The following is a 25,338-nucleotide window of genomic DNA, read 5'->3' as shown; positions in this document are numbered from 1 at the left end:
GACAGTCCATCCTATCGTCCTGACCTTTTTTCTTCCTTTTTTAAAATGCAACCTTGACTTTGGCAAACAATCTTTAAAGTGGATCATAAAACAGCAATAAAAAGCTAAATTAAAAATACATATGCTGACAGCCAAAAGCATACAGTGTGTCAGTACAATTTGACATCACACCCTCCACTGGTGCTGCCGCTGGGTGTGATCAAAAGCTCAACAAGCTTGAAACTTTCAAACAGAGAGAGTGAACACTGCTTCTTCCCTCTGACCACACAGCAGTGATGCCAGAGTGTAGAGGACACTCTGCATCACTTTACTGATGCAGCAAGATGAAAAGTAAACCCATTGGCAATGTTTTTTAGGGGGCAACTGGCTATTCTTTAATATGCCAGTCATATTTATCACCTACAATATTATGGTATAGAGTCACTTAAATCTTCAACAGCTGATCTTCTTGGACTTCTTGAGGAAGGATCATGTTTGCAAGTAAGCAAGAGTCAGTTAGTTGGTAAATCATCTTTCTCAGCTACACACCCCCCCCCCCCCCAAAAAAAACACAAAAAACACAAAAAAACACAAAAAAACATCAACAACATCCTGACAAAAAGTGTAAGGAGCATTACCAAAAAAGAATTTCAACAATGTCCTACTTTCTAAACATTCATTCAGTCACATACACACAGCACAGTCACAACATAGTTTGACAAACATAAAATAGTGTTTCTGTCCTAACAAGGTGATTCTGAAAAAACTATTACCTGCAAACATGGCATATCTGTGTGCAGTGTGTCCTTAAAAAAACAAGGAAATTGAACATGTAGAGGGTAAAGAAAGAATCTGTTCCAGATGAACAGTATTTTAATGTCATGTTCTTAAGAAATCAACTAAAAATCCAACAAAGACCTGACTTGGGACCTGAGAGATGCATCTGGCCCTTCAGTTTATGTTCTATTGTTCGTCAAAAATTGTCTAGGTGGAAAAGTGTCTACGAAGAAGGGAAACAAAGAGAAAAGGCTGTAGATATACCAAATTTTGTAAGGAAGTAGACTAAAAATGAAGTGATTAATCCAAATTTGTTTCTTGACTCAAGTCAGGTCAGGTACGACAGTGTCTACAGCCATCTGTAAAGCATGGTTGAGGCTCTGTCATGGTTTGGGGATACATTTCAGCCAGTGATGTTGCGGACTATGTGGATCCAAATTCATGGAAATATGAAACAGAAACGTACCATCAGATTTTGATCCATCATCCAGTACCATCTGGAAGAATCTGATTGGCAACGGCTTCATTTTCCAGCATGACAATGATCCCAAACACTCCACCAATGCAGTAAAAGTGTACCTGGATAGAAAAGCCACTCTTTCAGTCTTGATCTCCCCAGAGCCTGGACCTCGACATTTTGGATATTTGCTGCTCTGGTTCTGGTCATATCAAAGTCTGGTATGTTTGAGGTGAAAGCACGATGTTAGCATTTGTATTGTTGCCCTTGTAAAGTTGAAATAGTGACATTATTATTATACTTTTCTTATTTGTGGTTAGCATAAATAGACTGCTGTGTTTGTGCATTGGGCTCTTTGTCTTCGGAACTGGTTACTAGCATTTCCTGTTGTTTAGTGCTTTTGAGTCATTTTGCCCTCGAAAGATCTGCCTGCTGCTGTTAGATGGAGTATTGATGTAGCTACTTAGAAGATAAAAAGATAAATCCTAAACTAGAGTCTGCATTTCAAACCAAGGATGTTATAAGATGCTTGGTATCCCATGCGCTCATATACAGATATGAGATTCTCTCTTTAACTGTAATAAATAAAAGCCACTCTGTGAAAATTTACAGTGCATTGTGTAGCACTCGCAGACAACTTTTACTTTCTGTACTCAATGTTCTCCTCGCTCTGGGCTTTTTTGTTTCTCTCTCTCTCTCTCTCTCTCACACACACTTTTTCAATTTCTTCTACAACAATGCTCCTTTCATGCTGTGTTTTCTTTTTGCTCTGCTGTGCTTTGCTTCATAATCAGTGCCCTTTTCCTGTAGCAGTCATCTGTGCTTCTCTCAGATTGATAAAAAAAGACAAACAATTTGTTCCCAATTTATAACTTAGCTCACTAGTGGAAACCAACCAATACACAACGCCTACTTCATTGATGATATGAGATAAATACATTATAGATGTGTGTAGGGACAGGTAGACAGACTATAAAGCAGAGCAGTAAACAAGCATGGGCTCTTTTAAAGTTCCCGTTTCCTCTTCCTGCTTCCTCTTTAATGTCTGTCTTGCTGTTTAACTGTCTGCCTTTGTTCTTCCTCATCTTTTCCTCACAGTCTCTCTCCTCATCTGCATGACTGAGGTTTCTCTGATCTCTCTAACTCATGAACCAGGAAGAGAATGGAGATGAATCCTCAGAGCACAATCCTGCTCAATGTCACAGTAAATCTTAGAAAAGACGTAGGTCCTCTGAAGTTTTGACTTCATTTGCTTACCATTTCCTATCTGTGAGTGAGCGAGCATGTGTGATCCGCTCGCATACATTCTTAGCTTATCAGCACTGCTCCAGGTTGATTTGTTTCATTCACAGCATGCATCTACAGCCATTTTTGAACACATGAACAGTGCATACACTGATAACAAGTGTGATGCTTGTTATATAGAGACATGTAACCTTTTTTGAAGCCATCACAAAGATGTTAGGTGATGAAAGAGATGAAAAATTTGCTTCGGTTTCAAAGAGTGGATTCTTTTAGGGCGATTTAAGAAGAACCTAAGAGAAGTTCTGAGCATGCTGCAGCAGAACACCTTCTTACTAATTAAAAACAGATGCCATTGAGTGAATAAGCTTTTCTTTGAAATATAAAAACCTCACAAAAACTGTTTTGAACTCTCATGGCTGTTAGGCTGAAGCACTTGAAACTTCTTGGCTACATTTAGGCACTAAAAGTTTTTTCGTTACTCTTAGGTACTGAAATGTACTTAGTTCAGTTTATCCATTTAAAACTACTTGGTTAGATTTGGGCATAAGAAAGTTACAGTTAGGTTTAGATACTGAAAACGCCTTGATAGGTTTAGGTACTGAATGTTTCTTGGTTGGGTTTGGGTACTGAAATTTACTTAGTTGGGTTTAGGGACTGACAACTACTTGGTTAGATTCAGGTACTGAAAAGTACTTGTTTAGTTTTAGTCACTGGAAATTTCTTGCTTAGGTGTGGGTACTAAAGAAAAGACCATAGTTTGGCAAAAAAAAAATATTCTTTTTCACAACATTTGAAAAATAATGACTTAAACCCAGCTTACTAACACCGTGAGCCTGTGCATCCGGGCACAGGGGCCAAATATACCTTCATTCCAAAAGCCCCAATCCGGTGATTTTGCCAAAACAGCTTTAATTGAGGCCCTGGGAATGAGAACAGGCTTGAATTATGCGTCTTCTGATGGAACTGCTCTTCATTCACTTCGCCTACTTACTCAGTTTGAGCCAAGTCTCAAGTCTCTACACAAAAGCCTGAATCAAACCGCCTCTACAGAACAGGTTAAGACTGCTCCTCTATCGCTGACCTCTGGATGTTTACATAAATCCTAGGTGGGTTGTGGGAGTAAACTAACAAGCTTTCTGAAAGTGTGGAAACCAAGTGGACTGAGAAGTCCATACCTTGATATTTTTAGGCTGCATGGTGATGCACAATCCATTTCTTGATATTTTCTATGAAAGAAACATGGGAGATGTCACAAAGTACTGGAAATCAACTACAGTTTTACTGGGTAATCTGTTTTCACTCTGTTGGGCATGGCTCATTGGTGTTGCAGTGGAGTAGTATCAGTGTCTGATCCACAGTCAGTGTGTTCTCTGCAGCAGATGGCAATGAACAACCAGCTAAAAGAAATCATTATTGGTGTACAACAAGTATTTGTAGCATTTTGTAGCATTTTTACAATTTTACCTCCCATTAAACAGCCATATCAAACAAGGAAGTGAGAAAAAACACTTTGACATGACATTTTTTATATGCAACACATTTTTTGGTACTGCCTCACTCGGTTAGCTCAGTTTTTACTGGCAACTTGTGTTTCAGTGGGACGAAAAACAAAAATTACTCTTTTGTCTGATGGCTTTGAAAAGAACTGTATCTTTCTTAGTGCGTCCTTTCTGCAAATAAATTAACCGGTCAGCTGTTTCAAATATTCAGGTTTTTTTTGGTTTTTTTTGCCTGTCCCATTTGGTTCTTTAGCCATCAGAATTGTTGTCTGAAGACCAACAAGGATACCCAATGGATTTATTTTGCCAAATGGATCATCGTGGCATTGCCGTATTGGTCCATTTGATCGACCTTTGTTTTTATTATTTATTATATTTTATTTTCAGATGTTACAGACGGGACAGACATGAGTGAGGGATAGGAAAGGGAGAGAGAAAGAGGAAAGAAAAGAAAAACGGAAGGGGAGAGGGACAGTGAGAAAGGGGGGGAGAAAAAAAAATCTCCTGGATCACCTGTTGAGAGAGAAAGAAGAGAAAACAAGCAAAAAAAAAAACAAAGCAACATACTAAACACAACACCATCGCATTAATCTAGCTAAGTGTAAACAGCAATAAATACTAAATATTCAATGTTGTTGTGCAGCACGCAGGACAGACAGCGCACAATGTGCTTTGAAGTACAGTGGGGCAAAAAAGTATTTAGTCAGCCACCGATTGTGCAAGTTCCCCCACCTAAAATGATGACAGAGGTCAGTAATTTGCACCAGAGGTACACTTCAACTGTGAGAGACAGAATGTGAAAAAAAAAATCCATGAATCCACATGGTAGGATTTGTAAAGAATTTATTCGTAAATCAGGGTGGAAAATAAGTATTTGGTCAATAACAAAAATACAACTCAATACTTTGTGACATAACCTTTGTTGGCAATAACAGAGGTCAAACGTTTACTATAGGTCTTTACCAGGTTTGCACACACAGTAGCTGGTATTTTGGCCCATTCCTCCATGCAGATCGTCTCGAGAGCAGTGATGTTTTGGGGCTGTCGCCGAGCAACACGGACTTTCAACTCCCGCCACAGATTTTCTATGGGGTTGAGGTCTGGAGACTGGCTAGGCCACTCCAGGACTTTCAAATGCTTCTTACGGAGCCACTCCTTTGTTGCCCGGGCGGTGTGTTTTGGATCATTGTCATGTTAGAAGACCCAGCCTCGTTTCATCTTCAAAGTTCTCACTGATGGAAGGAGGTTTTGGCTCAAAATCTCACGATACATGGCCCCATTCATTCTGTCCTTAACACGGATCAGTCGTCCTGTCCCCTTGGCAGAAAAACAGCCCCATAGCATGATGTTTCCACCCCCATGCTTCACAGTAGGTATGGTGTTCTTGGGATGCAACTCAGTATCCTTCTTCCTCCAAACACGACGAGTTGAGTTTATACCAAAAAGTTCTACTTTGGTTTCATCTGACCACATGACATTCTCCCAATCCTCTGCTGTATCATCCATGTGCTCTCTGGCAAACTTCAGACGGGCCTGGACATGCACTGGCTTCAGCAGCGGAACACGTCTGGCACTGCGGGATTTGATTCCCTGCCGTTGTAGTGTGTTACTGATGGTGACCTTTGTTACTTTGGTCCCAGCTCTCTGCAGGTCATTCACCAGGTCCCCCCGTGTGGTTCTGGGATCTTTGCTCACCGTTCTCATGATCATTTTGACCCCACGGGATGAGATCTTGCGTGGAGCCCCAGATCGAGGGAGATTATCAGTGGTCTTGTATGTCTTCCATTTTCTGATGATTGCTCCCACAGTTGATTTTTTCACACCAAGCTGCTTGTCTATTGTAGATTCACTCTTCCCAGTCTGGTGCAGGTCTACAATACTTTTCCTGGTGTCCTTCGAAAGCTCTTTGGTCTTGGCCATGGCGGAGTTTGGAGTCTGACTGTTTGAGGCTGTGGACAGGTGTCTTTTATACAGATGATGAGTTCAAACAGGTGCCATTCATACAGGTAACGAGTGAGGGACAGAAAAGCTTCTTACAGAAGACGTTACAGGTCTGTGAGAGCCAGAGATTTTCCTTGTTTGAGGTGACCAAATACTTATTTTCCACCCTAATTTACGAATAAATTCTTTACAAATCCTACCATGTGAATTCATGGATTTTTTTTTTCACATTCTGTCTCTCACAGTTGAAGTGTACCTCTGGTGCAAATTACTGACCTCTGTCATCATTTTAAGTGGGGGAACTTGCACAATCGGTGGCTGACTAAATACTTTTTTGCCCCACTGTAGCAGCCAAGAAAGGTGTAATTTAAGTCTACGAGCAGTGAACACGCATGTGCATACCTGTGTGGATCAGCGCGCTTGTTTTCAAATGGTTTCCACATGTAATGGTCTGCAAGAGGATGTAGCGAGCCATAGCCCCGTCCCCCAGGGCATGAAGCAGGCATGGAGGAGATCCAGGCCCCAGACATCCAGAGGCCTCAGAGTGCGAGAGCCCAAGGAGGACCACCGGAGGGGCGTCCGTGCCACCCTCATGGGAAGGGCTGAGGATCCCCAGACGAGACGTCACCCAGTAGCCACTGAGTAGAAGCTAGAGGGGGCTGCACCGGCGTGCCCACCGGCTCTGCCAGCAGCCAGCTGTGCCAGAGTGAACCGAGCCGCAGGCCCAGAGGCCGGAGACCCGAGGGCCCCCCGCACCCCGGAGGAGGCCGGACCGAGCAACAGGCGCCAAGCCCCGCCAAGTAGCCACCGGGAGTGAGCTGGTACATACCTGAGCGCCCAGCCCCGGACACCAAGAACCACCAATGCGCCGACCCCTGAGGGCATCAGTCACCGGCAGGGAGTGTGGTGAGGGGAGATAGGCCTTGGAGGGCCTGGGAGTTCCCAGAGAGGTGGAGTCTAAGACCCGACCTGACATATAGACACAGACAAACAGGCACATGACACAAACATGCATTCCCACCCTCATGCAAACATATACAAACACTCAGCACTCACCCAACGTAAGGACAAATATTCAGTTTTACTATTAAGTTTTACCTCCAAACTTCAAAATACTGGCACATTTTTAAATAAAGAAATGCTATAATGCAGCATAAATCTGTGATAAAATAAAAACAAGTAAAATATCATGATAATAATAAAACTATAGTCACACACTCTGAATTAATAACTAAGTTTTAAATTTTTGTGTCAGTCTTTGTCTTTGTGTCAGGACAAAAACCACTTAGTAAAGGAGGACGGAGAAGGAAAAAGGTAGTCTAAGATCACTGTAGCATTCAAGCAATAAAATTTTTTTAGTACATGTAAGTGTTCCACATTTTTATAAACTGTATATTTCACATCTGCAGTGTCAAATGTGAAAGTATCCATCATTTTTTATTTAATCATTTTGCATCCATGTTAAGATAATCTAAATCCTGCGGCTCGCTATGTATAATAAAACTCAACAAATCAAAAAGGCTTAGCCAAGGTGATTCAGAGCAGATTAATTTCACACAGAGACTTTTCTGTTTTTTTGGAGGGATGCAGGGTAAAAATCTTGCTTGGACCGGCAGCAGAAAAAGAGGACAGGCAGACAAAGAGAAAGAGAGATGGTAGGATAAACCGGCAGGATGACTGACAGGTGACCTGACAGGGCTAGCAATCCCCAGAGATAAACGCCACTTGGCAAAATGGATGCTGTCGATGTGGAGTCCAAATAAAACAGCAAACAAACACTCAAAGGTTATGTTAACATGAACAGGAACGTAGCCATAAACAGAGGCACAGAAAACTTAACATAATTTTCGCTGCTCCTTTTCCCTTTTGTGCGTGTTTGTGTACTTCATGAACTTTACCTTTCCTACATTACACTGGGGTGTGGAAACACATTTCAACTGCATCTGAGGGAGCTGCTGACTTATTGTTGTTTCTCTTGTCCTCATCTCCATCCTTTCAGAGCTCATTTTTTTAGAGGGATAATGATGACAGCGCCATATTTTTGTTCAAAGAGTCCTTTATGCCTTGTTTGGTTTTTGTGTGTCATCGCCGTATTAAGGCCATCCATTTAAGCCGAGTACAGTAGTGTACACATGCTTGCACACGCAAATCTCTATCACTATTTACCGTGGTTGTTTATACAATATTCCCTCTTGGTAGTGCCTTTTTAATCCTTATTGTAGCATCAGAACTGCCTTTGTTTACACTGCAGCTATAAAAAAAATGGGGGGGGGGGTTAAAGGTCGAGCAAATACAAATGTTGTTTCACAGCAGCTTCACTTGTGAAGGCGAGTAAGTAGCAGCTGTAAAGAAAGCAAAAGATTCACTTCTTGTGCGTTAGGACAAGTGTGCTGCCTGTCACGGCCTTGCTGCTCCAGCGAACTTGCACACCTTTTTTGTTTTTGGAGACATGGAAATTTCAGAGTTCACCAAGTCTGGGGTGAAATTCATCTGGAAAACAGTTTTGAATGGGCAAGAGGAGATGTGGCATCAGAGCAGCTTAAGCACGCTTGGTTTGGCAATAATATGACGGTCTTAGAAGTAGAGACAGCTTGTGCCCAGGCAGATGAAAAGCAACAGAGAGAGGAGGAAAAAAAGGGGGGGAATGGATGGGGGGGGGGGGGGGGGGGGGGGGGGGGGAGCAGGGAGGAGCATTAAGGGACAGCACTGACGTGCTGTCACCTGTTTGCCGGTTCGTTAGCCGGGAGCGCTGCTGCATGCTCTCATAGGGAAAGCTTTTGATGCCTAATTTGCCGCTTGGCCGGGTTTGCGCATGGCTCGGTGCTCAGTGGAGTGGCTGTCCCAGTCACATCCTCTCGTAGAGTAGGCTTCTCTGTCAGAGGCTCGGACTCGGACGGGGCAGTATGAGGAGGCAGTACAGAGACGGGGGGTATCACCCGCGCTCAGAGGTACATGGTCACCAAACGCACCTGTTTAAAAAGACAGTTGATAACGCCGGAGCTCCTGGGGACGCTTGCGCAGAAGGAGAGATGATAGAAAATCGTTGCTTCTCTTTGCTGTTATTTTGTGGACTTGAACTGAGGAATCAAACTGTTTTTTTTTTTTAAATTTCTTGTGTTTTCCAGACGCAGCTCTTTTCCACTTGCTTTAGAACTTTTTCTGTTGTTGCCGTTGTTCTGATATTCTTACATCCCCTCTGGCTTCCATGAGAAAACTAAAAGGGAAAGCGGTTCTTTTTGCATTTTTATCTTCCTTGTATTGACAGCTCTTTCTCCACTTTGATTTCTTTACATTCACGTCAGAGACTGTTTTTTTTTTTTTCTTTTACTTGTCTCTCAGTTTCTCCGTTGTCTCTTTTGTGTTATTGTTTTCTGCAGCAAGCTCTGGATTCCAACCTGAGTAATCTGATCAAGAGGAACAACGAGCTGGAGTCTCTTATGGGAAAACTGATTCAAACTTGTCAGCATGTAGAGGTGAGTCCCACGTTGCCCTTTATGGTTAGCTGTATGTTGGAATTTATTAAATGAATGGATAATATAATATTTTACTACTTAAGACTTAACTGTAGCATCTCCTGTGTAACCTGTACAGTATAGTTACTCAACATTGTTTATTAACCCTTAGCTTAGCATGTAGCAAGAGTTGACAACAAAACATACAGTAAATGACTGAATATGACTATCATGTTGTAAACCTAATATAATATTTATTTTTTTGTTTTAGTTTTTTTATATTTGTCATTTTTCCTTGATTACTCACTCAAACTGTTGTGCTGTTTTATTTGTGTTTTGTATTTTGTAATGCCACTGCAAAAACCTTTTTTTCTTTATGTATTCATGAGACTGTTAATGGATATCATTTTAAAAAGTGAAGATGTAAACATAGCAGACTTTGGCAAAAAAAAAAAATTATTTACATTGATTTGTTTTTTAAACCTGCTTTTATTCATTCACATTTACTGGTCTAATATATGTTTTTATCTGCCCAGAAACAAGGGAAAAACATGACAAGTGACAGTGTAGATTTATTTACATTAAAAACAAATACGAGTAAAGCAAAGTTTACTCAAGAAAATCAGATTTTTCATTATTCGTCAGGTTATTTTGGAGGCGTCATCGTAGACTCAGGGAGTGTGGCCAGCATATTAGTTTTTTTTTTTTTTACAACATTCAAAGTTTCAGTGATTAATACATTATGAATATTACGCTCCTAAAGTATATATTTTTAATGAAACTGCTTCTAAAATGTATCTAGCATCTACATTAACTGCAGAGCTCTGTTTAATTTCACATAAATATTCTTAATAATAACAGAGAACGTTCGAAAATCTGATCTTACATAGGATGCAGACAAAAATAAACGTACACAAACAAACATAGCGTCTTTAGCATCTTTTAAGGGTTACATATAAATATACAAATATATGTAACATCTGCAACATCTTTCAGCCTCCATGCACTAAAAAAACTGTTTTCGAAATTGAAATGTTGAAATTTCCCAAAAGCTTTGAGTGCAGAAACAGGCAAGTGCAAATCATCAGGTTTCAGTCTAACACGTTTATTTTTGGGATAACAACCAATTGTGCGAATGTCTGCATGCATTTAACTCGAGTGAAGGCAATTCTGTGCTAAGCCTGCCTGTTCATGTTCCACTAGCCCACTAAGAAGCTTTAAATAAAGTGATGCCACAGGCAGTGGTTGAAAGGCAGTGACATCTTAGTTTAGAAATAACGGAGAACAGCCTGCATGCGTGGCAAGGTCTTTGCATGCTGCAAGGAAAGAGGATTATGATTTATTAACATTTAAGCGCTGTATACATTTTTTTTCGAGCATGTTTTCATGTTTCCCATCACACAGATATGCTTCCTCTGAGCTTTAAGCTCAGGGGGAAACTGTGACGAGGCAAGAATTTCAAACAGGAGAAAGAAAAACTTTGATCCTTTTCTGATGAATAAATGATGAACATGAAAAGGGCAAACAAACCCACTTGACCTATTTCTCCCCAGTGCATTATGACACATGCAGTGGAGTTTCGCAACATAATCTATAACCCTAAATAACCTCTGAGGTGTACACTGAGAGCACGTCAGGTCAAGCTGCACAGGGTCGAACTGGACTAGAAAAAGTTCCAAGCAAAAAACCAATAACGATCATGGGCTAAAAAGTACATCAAATACAAATACAACTTACGTGAACTCAGGAAACTGAGCTGTCTGATATGCTTGGCATGAATATGTCAGGGCTTAAAAATAAATAAATAAATAGATAAAAAAAGAGATGGTTACTCAGCTTTGGTTGGCGTGCTGTTGATGGAGCTTTCTGAATTTTTCACATCACATTAAGCCTCTCCCAAAGCCTCACTAAAGATGGCTGCTGAGAATCTCTCAGACACTTAATGTTGGCGAAAGATCAAGCAAATGGCAACCTTCCTTAACGAGTCATGTTTGAAAAAATAAAATAAAAAAATAAAAACAAAGAAGAAAAAATGACTGCACACCCGGTTCCTCTGAGTCACCATCTGCTGTGGTTCAGCTGTGGCCACAGTTTCATTTAACGCTCCCACACCAAATTACGCACGCATTCTTTTTCGGCTGGCATCGTGACACATTTTTTTCTTTTTCAAAGAATCTAGTGCCAAACAACATTTGGACCCTTCTATGCTGGTTTTTTTTCTTTTGCAAAAATGGGGCCCAGTTATAATTTCGTGAAGGTACAATGAGTTTCAATGCAATAAATACTCAAAGAGGGATCGTTTTAGGCAGTTAATTGGTTTGTTTATTTAAATGAAAGGAAGGAAATTATCCCATTAAAAAAAGAAAAAGAACACAAGAAAATGAAAAAGGATTAGCGCTTTTGCAGTTTTGTTTTAAAGCCAGAGAGAGAAGGAAAGCGTTACCTCTGATGCGTGTCAGGGAATATAGGCCCTTCAAGACCAACTTCACCCCCCCCCCCCCAGAAAGTTTGTTTGATGCACATTTTACAAAGTTTGGATATCCTCCAGGCTTGAATCATTTGTGTGCATGCATGTGTGTTTCTGTGGTTAAATGAATCACTTAATGTCCCTCTCAGGCTATAATCTGTCATACTGATCATATGCTCCAGAGGGTTCTGCCCACAGTCATTAGATGCTTCACATCTTTACACAGCACATCATGTACTTTGGTCACAAATTGTGTGTGGGTGTCTGTGTGGCTGTGTACATGACAGTGTGTCTGCGCCACTCCCTTGTTACTGCTGTTTATATTATGACATCCATTTACTAACAGGTTAACTATGTTCAAGGGTACAGAAAGTATTCTTTTCCTTACTTGAAAATAAGCTTTCTTTGTCGAACTATGAAAGTGGATTTGAAGCAGGAAACTAGCTGATAAGATATTGTAATTATGCACTGCTTCCTGAGGGATTGGTAACCACTGCTAGAAATGCACTAGAATTGGTAGAGTTGGTTATGGTGCCAGACACCACAGGAAGTCATTAGCAGTCGATGTTAAAAAGTAAGACAGTCGACAGCTGTGTTAACCAGTGTGGTTGTGTGGTACACCAACACAGGCCACATACAATCAATCGTTTTTTTAAGATGAGAGCAATCCCTTAAGCTTGCAACGTAAAAGCTAAAAGGTAAAAGCATCAAGTGCTGATGCAAGCACTGCTAACGTTAGCTTACACATAACTCAATAACTAATTTATTGTAAGAAAGTGACACAAAAACAAAGTGGTAGTTGAAGAATGTGAGGAACAATTGACAATACAGATGCTGTGAAACCTCGTCCTTTAGACCATGCTCAACTTTGATTATTTTTTGATGTGGGATTTATGGTTACACGTTGGTGGCTATCTTGGGTAGTGCAGATAGAGCGATTGTGAGTAATCATCTTATACACTAAGGCCAAAAGTCCATGTGGACTACCAGTGCAGAACCATGCTTGTCAGTTATGGGTTACCTTACCTTTAGACTAGCCTTTCAGTCTGATTATTCTGAATGAGCCATAGATAGTTCATAAATACATGTATTTGCACTTATAGAAGTGTAATTACTGGTTTAGTCAATGGTACTGTCTACATAGTGCAGGGGTGGGGGAACTCCAGGCTTCAAGGGCCGGTGTCCTGCAGGTTTTAGATCTCACCCTGGGTCAACACACCTCAATCAAACGATTAGTTCATTACCAGGCCTCTGGAGAGTTCAAGACATGTTGAGGAGGTAATTTAGCAATTTAACTCAGCTGTGTTGGATCAAGGACACATCTAAAACCTGCAGGACACCGGCCCTTGAGGCCTGGATTTCCCCCACCCCTGACATAGAGCATATAGGTGACAGCAAAGGTGACACCCGCCTGCTATTGGTTAATACATTGGAACATTAGATGTGCTATCCTCACATGGGCATGTTCAGACAGCACATAGACTAAGTTGAACAGAGAGGGCACAGAGGGCATACTGGCTAGCATCCAGGATGTGTCAGACCTTTGCATTCTCAAATGTCTGTTGTGTAAATCCCGAAAAAGTTCAGGGCTAAAGTGCATCTGTGAAAAGAGCTTAAGATTACTTTTGTGTCTGTGCCATCTTATTGAGAGATAAGCATAGAGGGGTATATCACCTTAAATCCACAGTGACACCTTCAGATGTCACCTTCTACAGTCACGTAATGTCCGAGAAAGCAAGTTAGAGCTTTCTGGTAAACTAAAGAGACAAAGTAATGCCAGAAAATTCTGAGGCTTTTGTTCCAACTTCATTTTAGGCTGTTTCAATCAGTTTTTGGAAGCCATTCCTAAAACATCAAAACATTAATCAGTGCCAGAAGTTAAATAAATGCGGCTAGAGATGAAAAGAGCTGCCTTCCAAGGAACAGATTAGCCTCAGCATGTGCTCTTTTGGTTTATATTAAGAAAGGCTTCAACCCAAAATACCTTACATCTGCATAAGTATACTAAGTGGTGTACAAAATGCCACTCAGAGATAACATATACAGTAAACTGTTAAAAATGTCAGGCTTCACCAGAGCTGTCACAGTGATGTTGATGAAACCAATTAACAGTGTTGAAAAGACAGTTGCAGAGGCATTGCTATAGAGCAGAGCTTAGGCATTCAGCTCGGCATGTCTAACATAAGCACTGAGATGTAATCCAGGTGGAAAATTGTTTCTGTTGGCAAAATGATCCCAGAAAATCACATAAATGCTGTTTAGGAAGGGACGCTGAGGATATTGTGGAAGTCTACTCCAACCTCGTTTGGCTCTGTGGAGGAAAAGCAAATGAGCCCCTATGATGTCATTATTAAAACACCTGTCAGCATTGATGTGTGCTTGTAAGAGTGTATGTTTGCATGAATAACTGTGCAGTCTTTCTTCAGCTCAGTAACGCTCACAGCAGACTTCCCTTTCATTGCTCCCAGTGCTATCGCTCTGCTGCAGCAAGAAAACACTTTACAAGGTGCTGAAAGGGCCGCTAGGAAATGACCACAATGAGAAATTACACATTATGTTTGGACCTGCACTCTCATAATTGGACTTGAACAACTTTTATAGCCTGCTCAGACTATACAGGTTCCAACTGCAAAGTGAATCAATTGCCTCACAGAATGGACCCTCATGGCAGAACCACCTTGAAAGCGGTCAGCTGCACTTTTTCAGACACCTTCCAGCTAGACTAAATCATTTTTATTAAAGTTAACTGCCATCAGTGGGATTTGAGGCACACAGATGTTTCAGTCCATAGACTGAAATTAGGCTGATTATGCTCCTTTTATAATACTGCTGCTCACTTAGGATATTACTAGGCTCTACACTGGAATTCAATATTGTGAATTCCATAATATATACCTACAATGATTGTAGGTATATATGTCTGTAAAAGAATAATTTGACTGTTTAGATGTAATCACCTTTATATTCCATTCCCCTTAAATGCTACACGACAGCATCTGTAAAAATAAAGTTACTGCATATTTTTGTTTGTCATGAATAATAAGTATTCTTGACTAGTTAGCTTCTTTAACAAGCTAACTAACCTAGGTTAGCTACAATAGATAGAACGCCTGTTTAGTAAAATTAGTGGAAGAGCATGGCATATTATTTGTCAGATAATTGCATTAAAAATGATTCAAAAGGCACCAACATCTCAAACACAGTTTGAAGATTTAGATCTTTGATTTGAATTAGCTGAACCGATGATTAGCAAAGAGTTAGCCATCCAGTTTGTAGCTAGCCAACCTGCCTCTAAAAGCTGCCTCACTTCTAATAATGGATAACTAGTTATGAGTTAGGAAGTAGAGTTTTTATGAAGGGGAAAATAAGACCAAAAATACTTTAGTTTATCAGCCTGTGAACATGTTTATCTCTGCTGTGAATTGGGCATTTTGCTATAGATATCTACATGTCCATGACAGTTCACAAATGCCCTTTGTTGAATTTGAAAAGCAACTTCTGTTATTGAAGTTGCTCAGTGAGTCAGATTTTCCACAAGATCTATTTGTACATCGCTTCACCTTTTTATGTACTTGTTTAATATATAAAACAGCAAAAACATAAACCTACTGTACATTTCTTTCACATTCAGAATTCTCACACTCATATAAAAAGGCAAATATATATACACTGTACCGTGTATAAGAGCTCATTTCATTACCCTTGCACAGCATATTGCTGAGAGTCATGTGTGCTTTCTAACAGACATAGTGCTTCCCGCTTACTTTCCTTATCACTCAGCCCTCTAGCCAGCAGGAGGCAAAATAGCTGAATATCTTCGTCAAGTGTTTGCTTCCAGACAGGAGGGCTGGCTGATGGATGAAAATAACACCCTGTCCCTCAGTGGACATGATGTGGAATCACTAAACATACATCCCTCTATATACCCCATCCACACCTTTCATCAGTCGCTTTGTTTGTCTAATACTCGCCATGAATTGGTTTCTCAGGTGAACGCGTCCCGCCAGGAGGGCAAGCTCTTGGAGGAGTGTGACGTCCTGATTGACATTATTCAGCAGAGGAGGCAGATCATCGGGAACAAGATCAAAGAGGGGAAGGTGAGGTGAACGCTATGGGCCGAAATCTGTGCCATCAGAAACTGAATTTGAATAAGTTAAATCTGAATTTGAATTGCTCGGATTGAATCTGAATTGTAACTTGAATAAATGCTTTTAAAAACTGAATATGAATTAGCCTAATTTGAAATTCAATTTATTGGTTTGAAAATGATCATCACTAAACTGAAATTGAATTTTATAGTTTGAAAATGAATTCATTTGCTTTGAAACAGTATTTTATCCATTAAAAATTTAGCTCTCGAATAATTTCGGATTCACTTCTCAACATTCAGTTTCAGTTCTACAATTCAATTTCAGTTCCAAAATTCAGTTTTTTGGGACTTACATCCGGTTCCGGTTCAAGAGTAATCAAGCGCAGATTAAATAGAACTACGTTTTACTAGTGGACCGAAAGTGTTACTGATGGGAATCTACAGCGTCTTGAGCTGAATTAAGACTTCAGAAGTCATTCGTCATGTCGAATGACCAGCGGATAAACTCTCAGGTTGGTAATAAATGTATTACATGTATAAGAACAAGCGTCATGTTAACAAATGATAGCCGTACAGTAACTTTTATGCTTATCGTAGCTGTTAGCTAAAAACACTAATTTAGCGTAGTTTCCCCTGAATTCAGCTTTGACAAACAAATATGATCGACTGTTTCTAGTAGAATTCCAAAGTTGTCATCTTGTACCCTCTCAGAGCCCTGTATGCTTGCAGAGACTCCTACAGTAGGGAAACATGCAAAACGGTGTCCAAACCTTTGTATTTTAGCTTTATTTATGTCTCACACAGCATCCCAACTCTTTAGCTAACTTAATAACGTTAGCTAAAGTGAATAGTTAGTCTAATTCATTAGTGCAGCATTGCTGGATCACATCTGTTTGAAGTGATATAATATGATATACAACTATCACTGAAACAGCAAACTATGTAAATAAACAAACAACACTTCTCAGTTTCTAAACATTTGGCCAGAGCTGTAGATTACACTATCAGTGCTTGTTCACTCTTGACAAGAATTACATTTCTAAATTTACTTTGTGCATTTACAGGTAAACAATATCTAATATTTTATCTAAATGACTGCTTTGTCTTTGAAAAGGTGAAGAGCCTGAGGCCGGTGACAGTCCAGTTCTACTCCAAGTACACCCTTAAGGTGGCTCACAGGACAAGGCCACATTCCTGTCCTGCCAGAAGAGAAGAGACACTTCAGAGTCTTCATGCAGTTCAACCACACCTGTCATATTTCGTATGACAGGGGTCTCAAACTCCAGTCCTCGAGAGCTGGTGTCATGCAACTTATCCATGTGTCCCTGGTGCAACACACCTGAATACAATTAGTAGGTCATTAGCAAGAGTATAGAACTTGACTGCATGCTGAGGTGGCAACCCCTAACCCTACTCAAGTAAATTTAAGTAAATGTATGTATTTGGAAACATATACTTCTAAAAATACTTTTATTGCACCATGTTCATTCACTCATGAGCTGCTGTAACATGAATCAAATGGCTGAATTGCCAACTCAGCATGCAGTCAAGTTCTATAGTCTTCCTAATGACCTACTAGGTGTGTTGCAATAGGGACACATGGAAAAGTTGCAGGACAGCGTTTGAGACCCCTGCCGTATGGTGTTCATGCAGTTTTCTACCCCACAGTTAAAGCATGTCTGACTGTCTGTTCAGCATATGCAAAAATATATGATGAGTTTAAGCATGTGATGACAAAGGTCTTCCATTATGGTGTTTGTCATCACATGTCACAGACATCTGGATGATCATTTGGAATAAACAAGAAACTAAAAACTTGTTACTTCATCTTTTACCTTTATTGTTATTATTGTTCTTATTTTACATTGTTAGGCATTAGGTTTATTTGTAGTAGTTCTTTCCAACTTCTTTCCCTCTTCCATGTTACTGTGTCAGCATCTATTCGGGGTTGGGAGTGGAACAGAAAGTAAGGAAATCCAAAGTGCCATTAAAACCAGGAGAGGTTCTTATATTTCAGAAGAAGGGATTAATTCAAAAGAAATGACCTCAATGCCATATTTTATTTAGGAACCCTAGAGAGCACTTTGCAAAATAACACATTCTTATAATTTCACCCTCAGATGAGCCTAGCTACGACTGTCAGGGAAGGTGATGTAGGTACAGAGCATGTGAGAGTGGTTAAGTTAATGTCTCTTGTCTAGATGAAGGCACAAGAGGGATCAATGGCAAGGCGTAGAAATTCAGTATCTTCAGTCTTCAGTGGACACTCCATTTCTGGCACAAAACACCTGTACAAGATGGTTGATTTAGGAGGTGATCCAACGACTTCAGCCTGTCAAACAGCAATGGAGCAGTATGTTTAAAAAAAAAAAAAAACTAATTAAGCATGCACTCAGTACCCTAAGAATTATTATGGTAGTTAAACACAGTGATAGTCACATACAGTGGGGCAAAAAAGTATTTAGTCAGCCACCGATTGTGCAAGTTCCCCCACTTAAAATGATGACAGAGGTCAGTAATTTGCACCAGAGGTACACTTCAACTGTGAGAGACAGAATGTGAAAAAAAAAATCCATGAATTCACATGGTAGGATTTGTAAAGAATTTATTCGTAAATTAGGGTGGAAAATAAGTATTTGGTCACCTCAAACAAGGAAAATCTCTGGCTCTCACAGACCTGTAACGTCTTCTGTAAGAAGCTTTTCTGTCCCCCACTCGTTACCTGTATGAATGGCACCTGTTTGAACTCATCATCTGTATAAAAGACACCTGTCCACAGCCTCAAACAGTCAGACTCCAAACTCCGCCATGGCCAAGACCAAAGAGCTTTCGAAGGACACCAGGAAAAGTATTGTAGACCTGCACCAGACTGGGAAGAGTGAATCTACAATAGGCAAGCAGCTTGGTGTGAAAAAATCAACTGTGGGAGCGATCATCAGAAAATGGAAGACATACAAGACCACTGATAATCTCCCTCGATCTGGGGCTCCACGCAAGATCTCATCCCGTGGGGTCAAAATGATCATGAGAACGGTGAGCAAAGATCCCAGAACCACACGGGGGGACCTGGTGAATGACCTGCAGAGAGCTGGGACCAAAGTAACAAAGGTCACCATCAGTAACACACTACAACGGCAGGGAATCAAATCCCGCAGTGCCAGACGTGTTCCGCTGCTGAAGCCAGTGCATGTCCAGGCCTGTCTGAAGTTTGCCAGAGAGCACATGGATGATACAGCAGAGGATTGGGAGAATGTCATGTGGTCAGATGAAACCAAAGTAGAACTTTTTGGTATAAACTCAACTCGTCGTGTTTGGAGGAAGAAGGATACTGAGTTGCATCCCAAGAACACCATACCTACTGTGAAGCATGGGGGTGGAAAGATCATGCTATGGGGCTGTTTTTCTGCCAAGGGGACAGGACGACTGATCCGTGTTAAGGACAGAATGAATGGGGCCATGTATCGTGAGATTTTGAGCCAAAACCTCCTTCCATCAGTGAGAACTTTGAAGATGAAATGAGGCTGGGTCTTCCAACATGACAATGATCCAAAACACACCGCCCGGGCAACAAAGGAGTGGCTCCGTAAGAAGCATTTGAAAGTCCTGGAGTGGCCTAGCCAGTCTCCAGACCTCAACCCCATAGAAAATCTGTGGCGGGAGTTGAAAGTCTGTGTTGCTCGGCGACAGCCCCAAAACATCACTGCTCTCGAGACGATCTGCATGGAGGAATGGGCCAAAATACCAGCTACTGTGTGTGCAAACTTGGTAAAGACCTATAGTAAACGTTTGACCTCTGTTATTGCCAACAAAGGTTATGTTACAAAGTATTGAGTTGTATTTTTGTTATTGACCAAATACTTATTTTCCACCCTGATTTACGAATAAATTCTTTACAAATCCTACCATGTGGATTCATGGATTTTTTTTTTTCACATTCTGTCTCTCACAGTTGAAGTGTACCTCTGGTGCAAATTACTGACCTCTGTCATCATTTTAGGTGGGGGAACTTGCACAATCAGTGGCTGACTAAATACTTTTTTGCCCCACTGTATCATATCACTTCAAACAGAGGTGATCCAGTAATGCTGCACTAATGAATTAGACTAACTATTCACTTTAGCGTTTTTAGCTAACAGCTACAATAAGCATAAAAGTTACTGTACGGCTATCATTTGTTAACATGACGCTTGTTCTTATACATGTAATACATTTATTACCAACCTGAGAGTTTATCCGCTGGTCATTCGACATGACGAATGACTTCTGAAGTCTTAATTCAGCTCAAGACGCTGTAGATTCCCATCAGTAACACTTTCGGTCCGCTAGTAAAACGTAGTTCTATTTAATCTGCGCTTGATTACTCTTGAACCGGAACCGGATGTAAGTCCCAAAAAACTGAATTTTGGAACTGAAATTGAATTGTAGAACTGAAACTGAATGGTGATAAGTGAATCCAAAATTATTCGAGAGCTAAATTTTTAAAGGATTAAATACTGTTTCAAAGCAAATGAATTCATTTTCAAACTATAAAATTCAATTTCAGTTTAGTGATGATCATTTTCAAACCAATAAATTGAATTTCAAATTAGGCTAATTCATATTCAGTTTTTAAAAGCATTTATTCAAGTTACAATTCAGATTCAATCCGAGCAATTCAAATTCAGATTTAACTTATTCAAATTCAGTTTCTGATGGCACAGATTTTGGCCCATAGAACGCTCAGAGGGGCGAGGACTGTGACACCATTTGTTTGCTATAAATGCTGTATTTATAACAAGCTTTGCCTACATATTCTCTCAATCTTTCTTACAACTTTCATTTAATATTAAAATGCTGCTTCAGTCCATCTATCAACTGCTCAAGCACACATAATAATCCTCCGAGAGTGAACATTGTCTGCAGCTGTAATAACCTGTGAAACAAATGGATTCCCTCATTCATGCTGTGTGTTTAATATCTACATGACACCTAACTACAATTTAGAGCTTGTGTTTTGCTAGAGTTGATTGACTTATAAGGCCAAGCTTTTATTAATCCCAATTTAAACTCTCTGATATCAATTTAAGATATCATCAGACCTCATTTTCTAATCAACACAATGCGTCATCACAGTTGCTTGACCTGATCCTTACTCTTCCAACAGACGGCAAACCCTTCAACACATATTCAACAGAAGGGAAAAACAGACAGACTGCCCAAAAGCAGATCCCAGAGCATATGGGACGGCCCTCTTTCTCGTACTCTAAACACAGATGATTTCTTTAAGCTCCGTCTAATGAGACTTGGAATGCAATAGGGATGGTTTTTTTTTTTTTTTACCATGTAATCTAGGCTTTCAGCTGTTAGGATTGTGCAGCAAATAGAGAAATGGATACAGATGGATGGATCATTGTTTATAGACCAACAGAATTCTTACAAATTGATTTTGGGTGTTTGTGTTAGCTCATACTCAAAAACAACTCAACACTGTCTTTTCTGAGACAAAGTTTCTGTAGTAATAATGACTAGCAATTGATTGAAATTTTCAGTGCCCTTAAATCAGGATTACAGTATCTTGGGTTCTTTGCAAGCCAAGCTGCTGATGAAATGTCCTTTGACCTCAATGTAACCACTGACCTAAATCTGTCTCCTGAAATCTTTGCTGACAGGGAAAGAAAATGAAACCAAGGAGCAAACGAGGCCATCTAAAATCCCAGATTTCCATTTAGCAGAATCACTGACAGCTCTGAAAAAGTTAAGATTAGCTGGGGCATGAGAAGATTAGCTGATACTGAAAGAAAACATTTTGCCAAGCACCCTGTGTGCTCTTTATTTACTCTTCTCTTGTTAAGATGGAGCTTCTGAGGACTTCATCTTAACAAGAAAAAATGTTTTGTTTTGTTTTTTTTATATGCAACAATTTATTTTTGATGGTAGCTCTAGTGCGGCAATAAGACCTATACACCCATATCTCCAACCACAGAAAACAAGAGGCATGTTGTTACATTAGTTTGGTGGGTTGCAAAGCATCTTGCAGATGAGCAACAAGGTAGGTAGGGTAAAGTGACTCAAATAATGAACACGATTTCAGATTTCCCTACCAGAATGAATGCCCTTAAAATGATTCATATGAATAATTGAATTCATACATTTTTATTGGCATACACAAGATAAACCATGGACGTAGCTTCCAAGCTGGAAAAATAAAGTCAGTGCAGAAGTGTCTTAAACCAGCGGTCCCCAATCCCCCAGACGGGTACCAGTCCATGAGTCGTTTGGTACCGGGCCGTGAGAGTTGAGGCTTGGGTGTGAAATTCATGGTTCTCAGCAATTTTAGCATTATTTTTTTTATTGTTTTTATCGCTAACTCAGTTTCCCTGGGTCGTTTCCCGTGTGTTATGAATAAATCTTCTTTTTTTTGGTACCGGTACTGGTTTTATTTTGTTGTATTTATCCGCAACACCTTAAAGGCTGGTCCGTGAAAATATTGTAGGACATAAACCCGTCCGTGGTACAAAAAAGGTTGGGGACTGCTGTCTTAAACCACCATTCTATTCGAAGGCCACCAGATAGCCAGTATCTGCTTGCAAAAAGCCTTTCTATAGTCGTTCTATAGAAGTCTATGGGAAAGCAAATGAGCCCCTATGACACCTATAAACGCTATCCTGCTAAGTTGATGGGTCAGTCACTAATTTTATGTCATACTGAATAAAATAAAAAGTCTATTTCAAACGTCTTGTTTTCCTTTTTTCAAAATAGCGGATAAATGTGCTCAATACCTAATGACTTTTCAATCTCGTTGTCAAGTCTGTTTCATCAAGGCTTCAAAACAGAATTTAAGAAACCAACCAATCATGGGTAGCTATGTCCAAAACATTACCTTGAAGTGTCAGGTGCAAAAAGAATGTGGAAAAAGAGACAAGTAAAGTGAAAGTTAAACTAAATGTCCTGTGATTTTATTTATGGATGATGGGTATGTTCATGCCCTTTGTTAACCTTCTGTGATGTTAATACCAGTAGAAGAAAACGTGCAGAATTTGATGACTACCTACATTAGTCAACCGTGGATTTGACCTTTTCATGTATGAGTGACTTCAAAATGTTAACATCCATCTTCTTGCGCCCATAAAAGCCCATATTTCTGGGACGTTTTGTGCCATCAGCTCTGATTATGTTATCAGCCAAAATGATTCACAACACCTTAACTTGCATAAGCACTATTTCATCCATTCCGATTCATCCTGATAGTCTTTTCTGTGACTTTCTCTTTCACACTTTCTAGGCACAGAGGCTTCGGAAGCTCGCCCAACAGATCTCCAACTGCAAGCAATGCATAGAGAGGTCCACAGCCCTCATAACACAGGCCGATCAAACGCTGAAAGAAACCGATCATGCTCGCTTTCTGCAGACAGCAAAGAGCATCAATGAGAGGTCAGACAGCCCACACACTGACCGCATGCCTTAATTATTCAGCTCAGCATGTTAAAATCTAGCTTAAGGGAGAGGTTAAAGACTGCAACCACACAAATGGTGAGAAACAGTTTGAAAACTTTGTGTACATAACTTCGCCAACAGCCAAAACAAGTAGAGTGGGATTTCATCTTCTATTTAGCATAATCTTATTCCATTCCCTGCTTAAGCTCTCTGACTAATTGATTTGGCAATTGAGAACAAAACCTGCTCTCCAATATGTGCATCCTCAGGAGAAACAAAAGGGGTGATATAAAAAAGAAATCATTATCCTTTAGTCCTTCATACAAAAGCAGTGTTTCAATCAGAATCTAATCTGCACAGCTTCACTAATTAGGAAGATGATTTTCTTTAGATTGGGAGTTTGTGTTTTTATTTAGCAACTGTTGAGGTGTTAATTCTGTATATGGATGTTATGTACAATGCTTTGCAAAATGCTAAAAATGCTTGTCACTGTATTGCTAACACTTGTGATGTTGACATGACATTTTTTTTCAAGTCCAGTTAAAATCTATTTTGGGGTGGTCTACCCTTCAAAAACACCCCTAACACATACATATACAATTACAAAATAGCTTAAACTGACTAGTTCATATGTAAAGTGTATTACAAGTATCTACTGGTCCTGATATAGGGTTTCCATGGCTACTGCATCAACCCAAGTGCTGATCCCTGAGATACACCTGACTGACACCTTCGACACATTTGCCCTGGACTTTACTAGAGAGAAGAAGCTGTTGGAGAATCTGGATTACCTCACTGGTAAAAATCATAGCCTGACTGTGTTTGGGTGATGTGCTATGTTACCAACTAATGCTAACAAGCTTGGCAGGCATTCAATGTACTATACCAGGGGTGCCCAATCCCAGTCCTCGAGAGCTACCGTCCTGCAGCTTTTAGATGCATCCTTGTTCCCACACACCCGAATCAAATGAATGGCTTGTTATCTGGCCTTTGCCAAACACGATGGCATGCTGAAGAGGTAATCAAACCATTTGATTCAGCTGTGTTGGAGTAGGGATGCATCTAAAAGCTGCAGGATAGTAGCTCTCGAGGACTGGGATTGGGCAGCCCTGTACTATACAGATCACTGCTAATTAGTGCCAAGTAGCATTCAAATAAAATGCTAGAACACTGGTTAGTAGACTATGGGCCAGCTTTACTAATGTGTTTTGTTAGTGCAGAGTGGGTATTGGAGGAAGAAAAATATACTGTTGGTAAGTAAGTAAGTAAAATTTGTTTCTATAGCGCTTTTTGCTGATGACCTTAGAGCTCGGGAAGAGGAATGCGGTTTCAGCAGGTCAGAAATGTACTGGGGAGCTTGACCATGTAGGGCCCTAAAGGTTAAATTAAAATTTTAAGTATTTACAAAGAGAGGACAGTGACAGGGTGGCATGTATAAAGTGGGAATATCTGCAACTAACTGTGTTGGATATATATTTCTCAAAACACAAAATATAGTGAGAAGCGTAAAAAGCATTTGTTAATGTTCGTGACACAAAATTTACATTTAGGGATATGTTTCCAAGGAGTTTAGAGATTGTGCTATTTTGCCTATTCAACTAAATCTGACCCCATAAGCCTAGATACAATTCAGGTGGGTGACTCCAAAAGGGAGTAATTTGGCATTAAGACGCAAAGTGTCTTTTGTATCAGGCTGTAAAGATGATTATTCTGCTGTAAAGTTCAGCCTTTTGGAAGTTTTTGCATTTGAAGATAGCCTCAAGTGGCCATTCAAGGAACTGCAGGCTTTATTTTTACCCAGAAACCCAGAACTTTCTGCTTGGGAAACCTTTATGTTTAACCTCCATTTTTCATCAAATGGACGTCTGCTGATTATAATTCAATTCAGTTCAATTCAGTTTTATTTATACCGTGCTAAATCACAACAACAGAGGTGGAAGACAGGACAGATTATACTGATTAACCAGAAACTAATTTTCAAAATGCGTAGTGACAATCACTGAGAACTGCTGTTCATG

At 40.1% G+C, this 25,338-nt stretch overlaps 1 protein-coding gene across 2 annotated transcripts in view; it reads left to right on the top strand.

Annotated features, from left to right (window-relative positions):
- Positions 1 to 25,338, top strand: part of LOC101466449 (E3 ubiquitin-protein ligase Midline-1) — a 91,124-nt gene that overhangs the window by 56,670 nt on the left and 9,116 nt on the right. For both annotated transcript variants that reach the window (XM_004552606.4, XM_004552605.4), the window contains exons 3-6: positions 9,276 to 9,371; positions 15,807 to 15,914; positions 23,169 to 23,317; positions 23,991 to 24,118. In XM_004552606.4, coding sequence (XP_004552663.2) covers positions 9,276 to 9,371; positions 15,807 to 15,914; positions 23,169 to 23,317; positions 23,991 to 24,118 — 481 coding nt within the window. The remainder of the gene's footprint in view (positions 1 to 9,275; positions 9,372 to 15,806; positions 15,915 to 23,168; positions 23,318 to 23,990; positions 24,119 to 25,338) is intronic.

This window comes from Maylandia zebra, linkage group LG23 (assembly GCF_041146795.1).
Source record: "Maylandia zebra isolate NMK-2024a linkage group LG23, Mzebra_GT3a, whole genome shotgun sequence".
Lineage (NCBI taxonomy): Eukaryota > Metazoa > Chordata > Actinopteri > Cichliformes > Cichlidae > Maylandia > Maylandia zebra.
This window is presented reverse-complemented; position numbering and strand designations above follow the sequence as displayed.